Source organism: Typopeltis vanoorti, chromosome 18, assembly GCF_054136105.1.
Source record: "Typopeltis vanoorti isolate ZY-2024b chromosome 18, IOZ_Tvanoo_1.0, whole genome shotgun sequence".
In the NCBI taxonomy this organism is placed as follows: Eukaryota; Metazoa; Arthropoda; class Arachnida; order Uropygi; family Thelyphonidae; genus Typopeltis; species Typopeltis vanoorti.
In genome coordinates, this window is record NC_143566.1 from 82,650,817 (window position 1) to 82,665,632 (window position 14,816).

The 14,816-nt window shown below is 31.5% G+C and overlaps 1 protein-coding gene across 1 annotated transcript in view; it reads right to left on the minus strand.

Moving 5' to 3' along the window:
* Positions 1 to 14,430: 14,430 nt before the first annotated feature.
* l(3)72Dn (UTP4 small subunit processome component l(3)72Dn) overlaps positions 14,431 to 14,816 on the minus strand; it is a 144,918-nt gene continuing 144,532 nt past the window's right edge. Inside the window, exon 12 of the mRNA XM_090408484.1 lies at positions 14,431 to 14,613. Coding sequence (XP_090264610.1) covers positions 14,497 to 14,613 — 117 coding nt within the window. The 3' untranslated portion in view covers positions 14,431 to 14,496. The remainder of the gene's footprint in view (positions 14,614 to 14,816) is intronic.

Sequence of the window (14,816 nt, forward strand, 5' to 3'; positions counted from 1 at the left end):
CAAGTGTCGCCTGCCACTGCCCACAGCACTGCCACTGTCTGCACACATTGACAAGTGCTGCTGCTTGCTGCAGATTGGCGACAAAAAATTTTGTGTAACATAAAATTTCGCATAATATAAAAAAATTGCATTAACTGATTATTGCGCATATCGAATTCACGTTAAGCGAAGTTTTCCTGTGTGTGTGTGTGTGTCCTTATCAGCACCTCAGAAAGTAAAATGAAAAGAGAATGAAAAATGGACAGTTCCTAAAATTAATTTTACTAGGTGAAATGGAACAATTAAACTGCAAAGATTTATGCAAAATTTAAACTTTTAGAAATTTCTCAGTTTAAGATACATGATAACATGCTATATGTTAAGTGTATTTGAATATTCACTTGAATGTTCAAATTCACAAACAATATGAATAAATGCTCAAATTGTCATTGACTGTTTAGATAGTTTTGAAACTGCAATTAGATAAGTTTTATTGCGCATGTCGAAATTATTATGTATTTAATGTCTATATTGGATGCTGTTAAGGGTATAATCAGTATAATCTAAATCTGCTTACTCTGCATTGCCTCTTAATTACAAATTGAGAAAAAACTGATATAGTTTTAACTAAAACTGACAAAACGACTAGCTGCTTGTAGTAAGAACTCATAATTGTTTGAGAAATGCTATGGCAAAGTTTATCCTATGTAGTATTTGAGAAGAGTGCCTACAAGTTATTGGGTGGTTGTATACTACTTAAACATAGTGCAGAGCATTTCCATTTGTAGAAACTCCAGAAGAATTATATACGATCATATTGAGTATATATCAATGTGATTGTGTACATGTTCCAGTATTAAATGTTCTAAGCAGAGCAACAATCCATGTGCTTTGCACATCTCTGTAGTGCTTATCTTCATAGTTTCTTTAAACATGTTTTGTTGTCATATTAAAAAAAAATATCTTAAGCAGTATATCTTGTCAATTATCTTCCTTTTAAAATTTTTTCTTCTATCAGTAGTAACTTCTTAAAAATATATCAGTTTTGTTTCTATTAGTGTTGCACATCTGTGCATTAGCCTGATATTGGTACACACAATTAAATTCATCCTGCAGAGTCGGTAAAAATTAGAGGGAATACTGCTTGGTGTATTCAGTATTTTAATATGTGATTTCACTCAGCTTTACTCGTATCTATAAGTTAATTATGCATAAACTCTGAATTTCAATAGGTTAGAAAAAAGAAAATTATATATGATGGTTCAACATTAAATTTATATATGTATTTTTTTCCATTCCGTCGTAGCCATTTTTGAGATTTTTTTTTATTGTTTCTATATTAGTTCTTATTTATTTTAATATTCTTAGATGGGAGTTAGCTGTTCAGCATGTCTAACCTCTTAAATGTAGGAGATGAAGGTGAGAAGTTATATTTCATACATTAAATCCTCACCCAAAGATCATTAAAATCTGAATCATTCCTATATATTATTTTCATTAGGAGCATTATATTAGATTGGTATGTACTCATGAAAATGAAAACAGGTCAGGTATGGTTAAATATCTATTTCTAGAATATAAAGCAATATCAATGCTGTTTCTTGTTCTAAATACAACTGTAGTTAACTAAAGGGCAACCAACCCTATTTTCAGGATGGTGATTGCAGCACTGCCACTATAACTAATGAACTAAATTAATGAACTGTTTAAAGGTCCTCTTAGAACCTGCCTTAATGACAGTTAAAAAAAAAAAAATCTCTACTAGTGAAAATCTTAATTTTATGAACTGATTGGTGTGCTGATATAATGAATAAGGTCCTGATAAAGACAATCCTGTTGTTCAGATAAAGTTTGCAGATTTGTTCTTCAAATGAATATCATTGGCATAAAAAGAAAGTGTATTTTAATAGAAATATGTGTAGCTAAGTGTGTTATTAACAAGAGAATGTGTAATCAGTAAATAAAGGTTAATGTGATCAACTTTTTGAAAGCAGTTCAGTCCAGTGTATGGAACTGATTAACTGTGAGAGTGGAATTTTATGTTTATTGTGAAACAGATAATCAGTAGTATACAGAAAATATATAGGAAGTTGGAGTTTCTAATGTTATACGAGCTCTTGTATATACGACTTTACAGTTGTACAACTCTCTCTCTCTGTCTCTTAAGCAGTATTATTTGATAAACATAGCAACCAAGACAAGCATTATAATAAACAGTTCATAATTTGTTATGAAAATATTTTTATTTTGGTATTTATTTACTGAGTTAATAAACATAAAAATTATGGATTATAATTATTTATAATGATTTTTAATACTTAATGTCTGAAACATAGTTTATTTAATATCAGCTGAAAATGAGTGAAAAATATAAATATGGTAAAAAATGAAGTAAAATTTGTATAATAAATTTAAAAATATGTTTAATATTTTCTTAATCATTTACAATATATTTTGGATTCTAAAAATTACAGTATTCACTTCTGTGCAGAAGAGAGCAATAAACTAAATATGGTAAAGTTAAAAATTTATATATATATATATATATATAACATACATATTCATTTTGTAAAGTAAAAATTCCAACATCATGGCACTCTTTGTGATTTTTAGTAATATCTGTTAAATTGTGAAACCATCAACATGTGCAATAGTGAAATTTCGATATTCTTTTTTTTTCTCTCCCCCTTACATTTTTCCAGTGTGTCCTGGAAGTATGGCATATTGCTCAACAGAAGTTCAGTATGCATTGTCTTCTGAGAAATACTGGTTTGCTTTTCCTCTTCTATCAGTATTTAGTTAAGTGTTTTAAATTTGAAGACTAATTTAACAGATTTGATTATTAATACTAACATAATTAAAAGACAATGAACTGACTAAACATGTAAATTGTGGAAGGAGAAAAAAATAAATAAAGTATTGTATTAGAAGACAAAAGTATTTCATACAATACTTTTTTTTTCTCCTCATGTGGGTCAATTTATTAAAATAACATATTTTGTAAGAATTTATAGTTTTCTTTTCTTTTTGAAAGATGTGAGGAGGGGGCACGAAAAGTTTCTTTAGAAATACTGTTCACTTGCAGATTGCATGTATCAGAAATAAGGATTAAACATAACTGTTGACCATATTTGATTTCAAAATTTGTTTAATTTTAATTCAAATTCTGGTTATGCACATTAATAATCATTTTAAAATGATTACCAACACTGCAAGTTGTAAAATGCTTTATACACAGAGCTGGTTTGCTGGATGAAATACCTTTCTTTAATGGCTTCCACAAATGCTTTAACAAAACCAAGCCCAACTCACTGCCAAAGCAGGAATACTGTGTCTAGTCTTATAAGAAGGTTCAGAAATCTGGCCTGTAAACTTGTAAACCTTTTTGATGCCTTTTTTTTTCCCTTTTCAAGCAGACAAAATGTCAAAATGTATACCAGCTTCTCATTAAAAGTACATATAAGCTTCAATTCCTTTATAGCTAGTTATGGTGTCTGAATGTTCTGAACAATATGTTTAACTTCTCAAAGTTGTAAAGTTCCAATATATTATAAAAAAGTTGGCAATGTTTTTTCAAAATGTTACAGTAAACAAGCAATTTATGAATGACTAAAGATAAAAAGTTATTTGCACTGTAATGAATTTATATTTATATAGAAATTTGTTTTTAATATCAATTTAATCGAAAGTGAAGAATTTCTTTCTGTCTGCTATGAATGCAATCAGCTCTTTCTAACTGGAAGCTAAAGGAAGTCAAAAATTTCTACAAAAATCTTGTTTTATTATCTTAAAGATGAATTTAAAAAAAAAACAATAAAATAAGCAATATAAAAAAGCAGCCAATTTTTACTGAAAAGAATCATTTAAGTAATTCTACCAAATAACTTAACGCTTGACAACAGCCATTACAAAATGATTATTAAATATTTGAATTCTTATATAAAATTCAAATATGTGTAAGTCACCTCAAGACAATTTTGCAAACATTTTTTTTTTTTTTTACAATTTATCGCCTGCTCTTCTTACCTTCATTCTGAATATTTCTAACAACAAATAATGCCATCATAAGTAGTAGCTATTAAGGTTACAGCAATTATTTTAAAAAATATTAAATGATTCCTGAGTTTTCTTTTATTGTAACTACCATTCAGACTTCACTTGGTAATGGATATACACTTTGTGGTTGGGATTTCTGACAGTGATGACAATTAAACAAAAAAAAATGAATTATATGATTAAACAACTGATATAAGGCTAATCCATTGAAATAAGAAATTGTTTGCCTTACCTAGCTAAACTGACTGACCAAGTGGAGCATCTCAATTTGAAACCGAATAGGTTCAAATCCCACTATGGCATCAATGTTTTTGAGTGTTTTTAGGCAGCAGATGATTTTTTTACTGCTTATCACAGCCTGCAGTGGCATGAAATAGGACTGTGTGGTCTCTAGAGCTCTATTACTGGATTATTTAACCCAAAGTACTATAGGTTTGCAACCCTTTGCAGACAGATACACACACACACATACATATAAAAGCCATCCCTCTGAGTGCACCAGTGTGCAATAGCAAGACAGAGCTAGAAACCAGTTCGTTGTTACATTTTGAAAAGTTTAAATAAGTTGCTAAAATTATAAGAATATATATATATATATATATATATCACTTGCTAATTTTTTAAAATATAGAAAATTTAGTGTTCTCTAAACTTATTTCCTAATATCTCAAACAAAAACTTATAAATCATACGTTCAACATCACATCATCTATCCAATGCTATAGGTATTTGTGTATGGGCTAACTAAAACTGTTTTAGGAGAACATGCTAATAATGAAGTATGTGTTAATTCATTTCCATACATTCATTGGTGACTTCCAGGTTTAAATTAAAAAAAAAAAAAAAAAATATATATATATATATATATATATATATATAATACATACATTTATACACACACAATTCACAAGTAAATGCACTGAGGAAATTTCAGAAGAATTCCCATGTTATCAACTTCATCACAAATAATCACTACTTGGAATGAATGATAGCATACCCATGAAGAATTATTTGGATAGAATTAATTTATGCCCAAGTAATTAAGAATAAAAATGGCAAAGAAATGATTTTAAAACAATACCATAGGTTAATAGGGAAAAAATGATGTATGCATTTTATGAAATAACTCTTTTAAACTTTTTTGAATGCCATCATGTGAACAAAGAGAGAGCAATTTAAAGTATTTGTTACTGACCACTGCCTAAGCATATTCTAAGTACATATGAAGTGGAAAAGGTGCAAAGTAAAATTAATAAGTGTCAATATGTATTTGCAGTGACAAAGTACATCATCACTATTATTATTTCAATTATTGGCTTTTCTTCAGGGACTCAAGTCCATCTAGGGTGGTAATAGCATGAACTTCACAAATGGCCCAAATTCATAACTCGACAGTATATACCACCAATAAATGTGTTCAAGACCAGTTTTATATATTTGAGGAAAAAACTGGAGTGCCTACCTGAGAGAGATTGCCTCAACCACAGTCTGAGGCTAACCAATGAAATACTTGGAGTTGGGGGGAGGTTAACAACAGGATCCCCACCTGTCTTTTACGAACTCATTTTTAGTTAATTCAAGTTATTAAAAACCTACCAAAATTTTCCAATGAATTAGGAGTGGGTTGGTTTGACAAATCCAAATATTATGTAACTAAAATCCTGGGAGTAGGGGAAAGACCCTCTGAGAAATTTGAAGGAGAAAAAAAAAATTAATTATACCAGTGAAACCTAGGAGGAGACTCACAGAAATTTTGAATTATATATGCTGAATTGCGAAAGTTAGAGAGAATTGATTGCATTTATTTAGTTTTTAATGAAATCTGCATTAAGATCAAGTAATATCCATTGTTAGTCTATCTAAAAATGCATAATTTAATTAATTAAATATTGTGTTTTACCTTCTACACAAATGCAAAACATTGTCTGATATTTGTATGTGAAATATCCTGCAAACAGATAGGATTACATCCTAACTTGTGTGCAGGGATAAGTTTCCTGCATGATGAAACCTATGCAATCAAAGTTTCCTATCTCATGAGCTATTTATTTATACTCTTTTACCTGTTCCAATGTAGGTCAGTTTATAAAGGTTTAGATTTTAATTCTTTAGTACTGTCATGTGTCATTTCAGCAATTCAGTGTGAAAGGATCTCTGAGGCACAAAGAGACCCAAATCTTTTTAATTTTTATTTCTCTGTGTCTGATAACCCATTTTTGTAGTTTTCATTGCTCAGTAAATTCACCACTCAACTCTAAAATTTTTCAGTACTTTTCTATACATAATTACCTTTTTTAAAGGATTACGTAAGTAGCTGGTTCATCAGTTCAGTTAAATGTTCCTAAATGCAGTCTTTAACCATATAAAAAAATATAAATAAAAAGCAGTGAATTACAAAAGCCAAAACAGTTATTTACAATGAAATGATTCAATTTTTACTTAGGTGACACAGAAAACAGTAACATCCTTACCAAATAAGCATCAATCAGCAATAATTTTTCATTCACTATTTCACAATAAATACAGCATGACATGCATGTTTAATAGCAGTCTAATTCCATCCACTTTGTGGTCAGAATTAGATTTGCATCTTAGTCAGTATATAAAACTCTATATACAATATTAATATGTTATATTGCTAAAATGATTTAATATGAATAGACACAATGCAATTGTTAACAACTAACCCATTTTTACAATTTTCGAATTGCAGAATGGTTACTGAATACAGTAAAATCCATTACTGAAAGCTTTAGAATCTATGATGTTAAAAGATTTTTTTTTTTTTTTTAACTGAATAAAAATCAGGAGTTATCCACACTCCTGAATCTGTCAGTAAAATTATCTCCATAATTTTTCTGAAATGAATGCTGATCTCTGTGTAACCCTAAAGGAAAGGAGAGTATAATGAGTTATCAGCTTGGCCAGATTTTTCTCAACTGGCTGCCACTGTTCTGAACTCCTTCACCATATTTTATTTGTTGTCACATACTATATTTTTTTGATTGCCAAAGAATTTGGTTAGAAAAGTAGCAACTTTTATTTGGAGGTGATGTGACTTTTCTTATGTAATAAGGAAAAATTAACTTCTTCAAGAATGATCCTATAATAATGAGTAACAATTTAAAATGTTTACATGTCAGTTTTTTGCAACGGATTCCATAAAAGCTTGAGAAGGCTAAAATTCATTATTAGGATACCAATCAATTTATCTAATCTACTTGTGAACTAATCGACACTTAATATAATATAATAATTTACAATTAAATAAGCACACAGTAAATTTGTTAACCAAATACTCTCCATAAAAATAGATGAAAAAAGCTAAAGGATAAAGTATTATTTAACTAAGTTATTTTACTATAGTAATAAAACTAAAATTTTGAATGATGCATGCTTTACATATCAAATTTCAAAATTTCAGATGACATATCAATTTCTTTTATGATGCCCGCAAAAAAAAAGGATTATTGTGAAGTAATAAGTTAAAACAATTAGCTAATATGATTAAAACAATTTTGATTTTTTTTTTTTTTGGCAATTATATATTATGAAACTTAGTATTTTTATATATTGGATATGCTACCAGAAAGGAAGGCAGGTTACTTTTGAAACAACAAAGCAAACCAGGTTCAATCCATCTGTGCCTTTGTTTTTTCTGCCTTCTTTCATTAATAAAAGTTAGTTGGCTTTGAGCTGTAGCCATCGTCTTTTAGAACAAATATCCAACATCCAAAAAGACATTTACACAGGATAAATGTTTAGGAATGTTTAAATGGTAGTCAATAGTTCTTGGATAACTTTTCTTACCCAAGAATAATGTTGTGATAAAGATGAATGTGAAAAACTCTTCAGATATTAGAGTGACACTGTTTCAGTCATTATAGACAAGTCCATGTAGATATTCTAGCTGCTTATTTGAAGGTATTTTAAGTACTATTATTAACTGATAACATCACGGCCAGAAATTCAAATTGATCCTAACAACAAATGTCGTCTAAAAATAATGTGTAGTATATATATTCAACCTAACTAATTCCACCTTTAGTAACTTTCTTATGTTAACAGAGTAAAAATGATCTTACATTCATTAACTGTTTTTTTTTGTTCCAAAATTCAGTTATACACATAAAAAAAATCTTCAAGCATTCTGGACACATGACAATATAAGTTATGGCTACAAGTACTTTTCTGACAACTGCAAATGGATTTACTGATGATAAAAAGTCTTACAATGTTTATCACTAATATCTGTTAATTGTGCTATTTAGTTTTTTTTTTCTACTAATGGCAGTATGTTTGGAATTCTTTGCACCAATCAAAAGACATCTACTCTTCTGTAACTCTCTTAGAACTTTAATTCTTTTCCCTTCTAACTGTTACACTTAAAAGAACGGGGAGCAAACTGACTGTGTATTCTGAGGATGTGCCGAAGCTGCACGTTCTTCCACTGTACATAATGTGGAACGCCAGCAGTGCTATAGTTTTAACTATAGCTGAATGTTTTCATGCCAGTTGCTGCTCTGGTCATTTTATATAAACACTCCATCTTGTCCTCAGCTACTTAATATGAGCAAGACTTAGTGAACTACAGGGCTGGCACTCTGCCCACAGATGGTCTGTGATCTGCCTGATTGTAATTCTCCATTATGTACATAGTAGATGATCTGGAGGGAGGGCTTCCCCAATTTTTAATGGGATGGGATCCCTTCATAAACACTGTCTGGTGTTATTTATACCTGTTGACTTTTTAAAAATTTTTCTTTTATAAGAATTCAGCAGTCTCTATCTTCTTGGATAGAAATGGGATATTTTTTTTAAAGCATACAATTAACCCTTGAATCAGAAACTTGGGATGAAAATTTGCTAATAAAATTATCATGTTAGTTCAACTTTCAGAAAATACAAAACCTATGGTAATGACAACAATATATTTATATGTAGCATTTTCACTTGAGCCTTAATAGGTGTTTTAACCTAATTCTCTACAGTGTTATGTACATTTTTCCTTCCTGAGTATGATTTTACTGATGAAAGTATATAAACTTATTTTACTAACTTTATTTTATGTATCAAAGCAGCACTTGATAGATGTTAGTATAAGTCCAAAACTTATGTTCCCTTGTAAAAGTGTAACAGGTTCAAAACCTCATATTCAAAACACACTATTTGATTTCACAACTGAAATCAGTTCCAAAGAAGGCTGTGTAACTCTATATAAAAATATGGATTATTTAGTGTGTGTGGGGGGGGGATGACAAATTAGGATCTGGTTTATTTTTTCAGAAGTTCATACTGCATTTCTTAGCATATTTTTTAATAGTTATTACTTTTAATTTATAGAATCTGTTACACTCTAATATTACAAATGTTTTGAATTGTTTGAATGGTTACATGAAAATTGCCCTTTGTTCTCTGTGCCTGTGTGTCAAAGAACTCATGTACATAAGTAGGGAAGCATAGCATGCCAACCTACCTATCTGCAGAACTGCAACAAGTTTGTGTTCAAATGTTATATGGTCATTACTGTAATATATGTATGAGCCAAAGGTTACTAAGATGGGTGTCACTGCCAAGTCTTGAATAATACAAGCATATTTTTATGTAGTAGTAGTCAAACTCGCTACTGTGAATCATAAATATTGCATATTCCACCTTAAGAATTAACTGAATGTGATATCAATGCATAGAATGTACAAATATTAACAGAAGAAATTATGCTTTTTTTTTTATCCCTCCCCCTTCTCTCTTCCTCCTCAGAGTGGTATTTAAAGTCAAAGATAATGCTGGAAAAAAAAGAGGAGGATTAAAGAAAGACTGATTTGAAATTTTTAAATGTGTATCTTTACCTTTCCATTAGTGGACTTTGCTTCATTTTGCTTAAGTGTTCTCAGTATGTATGCGGGAAGTACATTGATGTGAAGTAAGTTTAAGGTTGTGCACATGTATATAATAATAATAAAAAAACAAGTTTACAACAGAAGTCACTTCTGAATTGCTAGTTTGTATTCCCTCTGGCCTGTCAATGTGAATGGTTATGGTACAGAGCATGGATTTATTTTTTTTAACACTTGAAGGGTATGAAGCAAAACTATAATGAACTCTATGAAAGGGGAGGGGGGAGGAAACAACCAAACTTCATTCCTTTAACTTTTATTTATTCTGGTTAATGCCATTGGGCAAAACTTAAAGTGGGCGGAGTGCGATTAGCACTGTAGACTGGTAGGATGCATCCTATCTGTACATGCTGAATAAAGATATTGGCATTTTATAAACCAGTCTTTGTGTATTTTTTTAAACAGTACAGTCATGTATACATTTATGTTTATAACCCTAAACTATGCAGTTTCATGGCATAGTTAAAAAAATAACACACCCTTTAGTTGTATAATAACATGCCCATTAGTAAGAATTGGAATTCTATTACTGATACAAGGAACATATTCTAGGACTTTTAAATCAATGCTTAGTGGGCGTTAGGAGATGGAAAGATTTTTCCATGCCAGAAACTGATTCTACAGAACAGAAAGCAATGGCCTGAGAACACAAGCAACCAACAGAGCATATATTTTAATATTGTAGCCCACCTCAGTGATCACATTTAATAGAACCCAATAGCAACTCTCAAGTTTGTCAGCTACATTGTCATAAACATTTTGCATAGTAAATGAAATAAAACAACTATAGTACACCCACAGCTCATAGAACCGGATCTGGCAATGTGCCAAGAATAGCCAATCATGCTGAAGGGGAGAAAGAAATAAAGGATGTACGAATTGGTCACCAAAATGCGAAATCATGTGCTTTATACATAAATTTTCCAACTGTTGTACAAGCAAAATAGCTACTGCTTTAAGAACTAGAATTTTCATAAAAAAAAACTAATTTTCCAATGCATAATAATAAACACTCATCCCACGAAATGCATTGATTACCCTAATATTGGAATGAATTCTCCTTCTCACGTGCAGAAGTGTCTTGCATCTGTGTGCGTACATTAGTTTAATACTATTTCAGAATAAGCATCGTATTTCTTTACAGTGTGGAAGAACTGAACTAAGTTTAAAACAACTCTCCTTGAATAAATGTTTGCAACAATTGGCTAACAGTTTTGTGGCAAATATACATGCTGGAAATACTGACTATCGCTATTAGAATTTTTTTGATGGTTGATAAAATTTTTAATAGGTTGATAAAATCAACCTACTAAAAACATGGTAGTTATTTTACAATTCAAGTTGATAATATCCCATACTTTCACAATGCTTGTCATTACAATTCAGGACAGTGTCTCCAAAACTCTCCTTGTTTTTTCCCACATGATTCTAACTTGTTTTGACTGACTCCATGCTGCCAAATCCAGATTTATGAGATTTCACATGATATATACCTTGAGTGCTTGGTGATCCTCTTCTCCATGAACTTGCCTGCCTGAGCAAAGTATCAGTAGGGCTTCATGGACTCTTATGATCCCACAGTGTTGGAAATATTCACAGAAGGGCTAAACTTTGTGAAGCCCCATCATACTTTGCCTCAAAGTGACCACTCATTGCACTTACTGACTCTGGCAATGCACTATCCTCTCATGCATCACTTTCCACACAAACAGCTTCTATGAATTTATTCTTTTATTCTCACTTACCAGTTACACTATGCAACAGGAAATAGAGGGGGACAGTGTTGAAATTCAGAGAGATCGGGATGGATAATCAAGTGAGAGCCTGGATACAGGGAAACCTGGTTGAGAGTAAGCAAGGTGTACAGGGAGAAAGCAACGTCACAAAAATAAAAATAAAAAAAAGAAGAAGGGTGACAAGCAGTGCTCCACAGATTATGTTCTGGGACCATTGCTGTTTAATATTGATGATATAGGTGTAAGAGGAAGTATTCAACTGTTTGCAAGTTGATACTAAACTGAAAAGAGTAATGGCAGAGAGTTCTGAGATATTTTGGTTTAGGACAATCCAAATAAGTCGTTGCTTTAGACAGATGAATGGAGGTTGCAATTCATATTGCTAAGTGTACAAGTCAAGCATTTTGCCAGAGGATAGACACAAGATGATGTGTAATGAATTGTATACCTGCTCCACAAGGTGAAGAAAGCAAAAGATATGGAATGATGATGGACAAGGAGTCAAGTTAATAGGATACAATGCAAAGGACACTGACAAATACGTATAAAGAAAGTGATAAGGTACAGATCAGGTCACATCTGGATTTGTGTACAGATTCTCTCATTGGTTATTTGCATAATAAAGAAACAGAAAAAAAGTCAAAGAGTGACTAAGACTATCTAGATTGGGAATGCTAAATACAAAGAAAATTAGAAGGAATGAACTTCGCATAGTGTGGTAGATAGAAGAAGGGATAATATGATTAAGACATAATTTAGAGAGAGAGAGGAGGGGGGGAGCTACCAGTGTGGAGAGAACAAAGAACTGTTCACTTCCTGGAAGCTATTATAAAGTTCCTGTGAGAAGAAGATTTTTTGCATGGGAAGTGGTGAGTACACTATCATTAAATATGTTCAAGGCAGAATATAAAATTACACATATAATATGCATTCTGCAGACAGCTGGCCTCGCATAATATGTCTTGTGCCTCTATAGAGGCCTCAAAATAGGCAAGCAACATTCTCCTGCCTATTACTCTATGCAGTACTAAGGCTGGAAACCTCAGGAATAAGTGAGGGGTGGGGAGATATAACATTGGTTAAACTGACCTGGCCAAAAATTACAGGTAGTGGGGATGTATTTTCAGAGAATATAGAAAAAAACAGGAAGGAGTTACTACAGATAGGACATAGGAAGTAGAGCATTTAGTACAAAAGAAAAACACATATATATAACTGATTGCTGCTGTAGGCTGAGGATGCAGAGGAATATATAGACGTGCATCAGAAAAATCAGCTTAATGACCAGTGCAAGTAATAGTTACAATGTCTTCAACTATGAATGAATATAGACACAAGGAAGCAAGGGGAAGTAGGAAGGAAGGAAATGAAATTTATACAGCTACTAAGAGATAATTACTTAAACAGAATATGAGGAAGGTAAAGCAGACTTTGAAAGCTGCATTTAGTGATAGCAATTCTTTCCTGACAAATATACATCACTTCTATAGTATCCTCTGATTTCAAAAAAACTGATTTTTTTGGCTCAAGATATTGCTTTTTTCATTTGTCCAGCTTTTAATAGAAATCTGCCTAACTGCTCTCACATTTGAGGTGGTGCACAAAAAAACCTCTCTAAAAAGTCTTGATGCTGCCCAGAAGAGGGGAAATCTTTCCAACTGATGAGCCCTCTCATAGGATCACTAACCACTATCTCACAGTTTACACACTATATGTTTTCTGCAGATATTCTCATAGATGACGTTCAGCAAAAATGGCACCCATCATTCCCCCATTTCCACGAGCAACAGATACCCAACATCCATTTACAGTTGAAGTGCTAACCCACAAAAATTGCTATTCCCATTATTCCGTCTATCCTTTCTCTGGAACAGCTTTCCCGATGAAGTATTCTCAGAAGATTACAACCTACAGCTGTTCAAAAATAATAACTACAAACCACTTTTTTCTTGATTTTCGTCCATACATTTTCTAGATGTTTTGTTGTTTTGTGTGTGTGTGTGAGAACAATGTCAAAAACATAAATAAAATCAAATAATACTTGGAACCAGTCACTACATATTTGATGAAGCTATCCTTCTATATAAGTTGGGATGATTTCCATTCACTACTGCCTAGTAAAATCCCTTTGATATGGCTATTGTACTGGCTAGATTCAGTTAAAAATAAATGTACTTGTGTTCAACAAATAAATAGAATGAACAAAGACATGGACACTTATTAGTAAATGTAAATTACTACAGTAAATTTTTGAAATTCTATTATCTGGTGCACTGAACTAAAAAATAGCTCTGTTGCAGTGAATATGACTGAGCCTTCCAACGATTCACAGCAGCATTAAGATTTGCTATAACAGCATTCTCTAAATTAATCCTAACCGTGAATGGCAATGGGATTAACATACAAACCATTAGTAATGTGATTGGGTAAACTTAGGGGTAGATAATCCAGAAATCCAACTTTCCAAGCTCCTTTTATGAATCCAGTGAAGCAAGGTAGATCTCACACTGGACATCATCTAACACTTAAAGTAATTCAGCAAAAGTATCTCACTATAGTGAGATCTGAACCCACAGCTGACAAGTGAAATCACTATCTGCTTGGCCAACCAGTGCAGCAGAATTTAATATTTTCAATATTTATTTATTGCTATAAAATTCCAATTCATAATAGTTAGGCTTTTAAACATCTTTTACTGTTGCTTTGGGAAAAAAAAAAAAAAAACCTATTTGTAAGTAAAAAAGGAAAAAAAAAATCAAAACTCACAAACGAATTTTTTTATAATACAATTGTCATATCATACAGAGAAAATGTCTAAAATATTAAAACTATGTTCCAAATTTCTTTAATTTGAGTGCTGGTGGAAGTTGATTTATTATATCTTGAGGTAAAATCTCCACTGCAATCATCAAGTCATCTTCAAGGCTGTCAAATGCCATTAGATGCTATTTAAAAAAAAAAAAAAAGTATTGCTAATTAACAAAAAAAATCTAATTATCCCAGGCATATTATTAAGCATCACACACAAAAATTTAATTAAAACTTTGTTTCTTTAATTTTAAGTGAGAATGAACACTTTGCATACAGTATATGAGGTGCAATCAAAAATTGTCTTAGGTTTTCCTAAGTTGAAGCTTGCATTATGTAT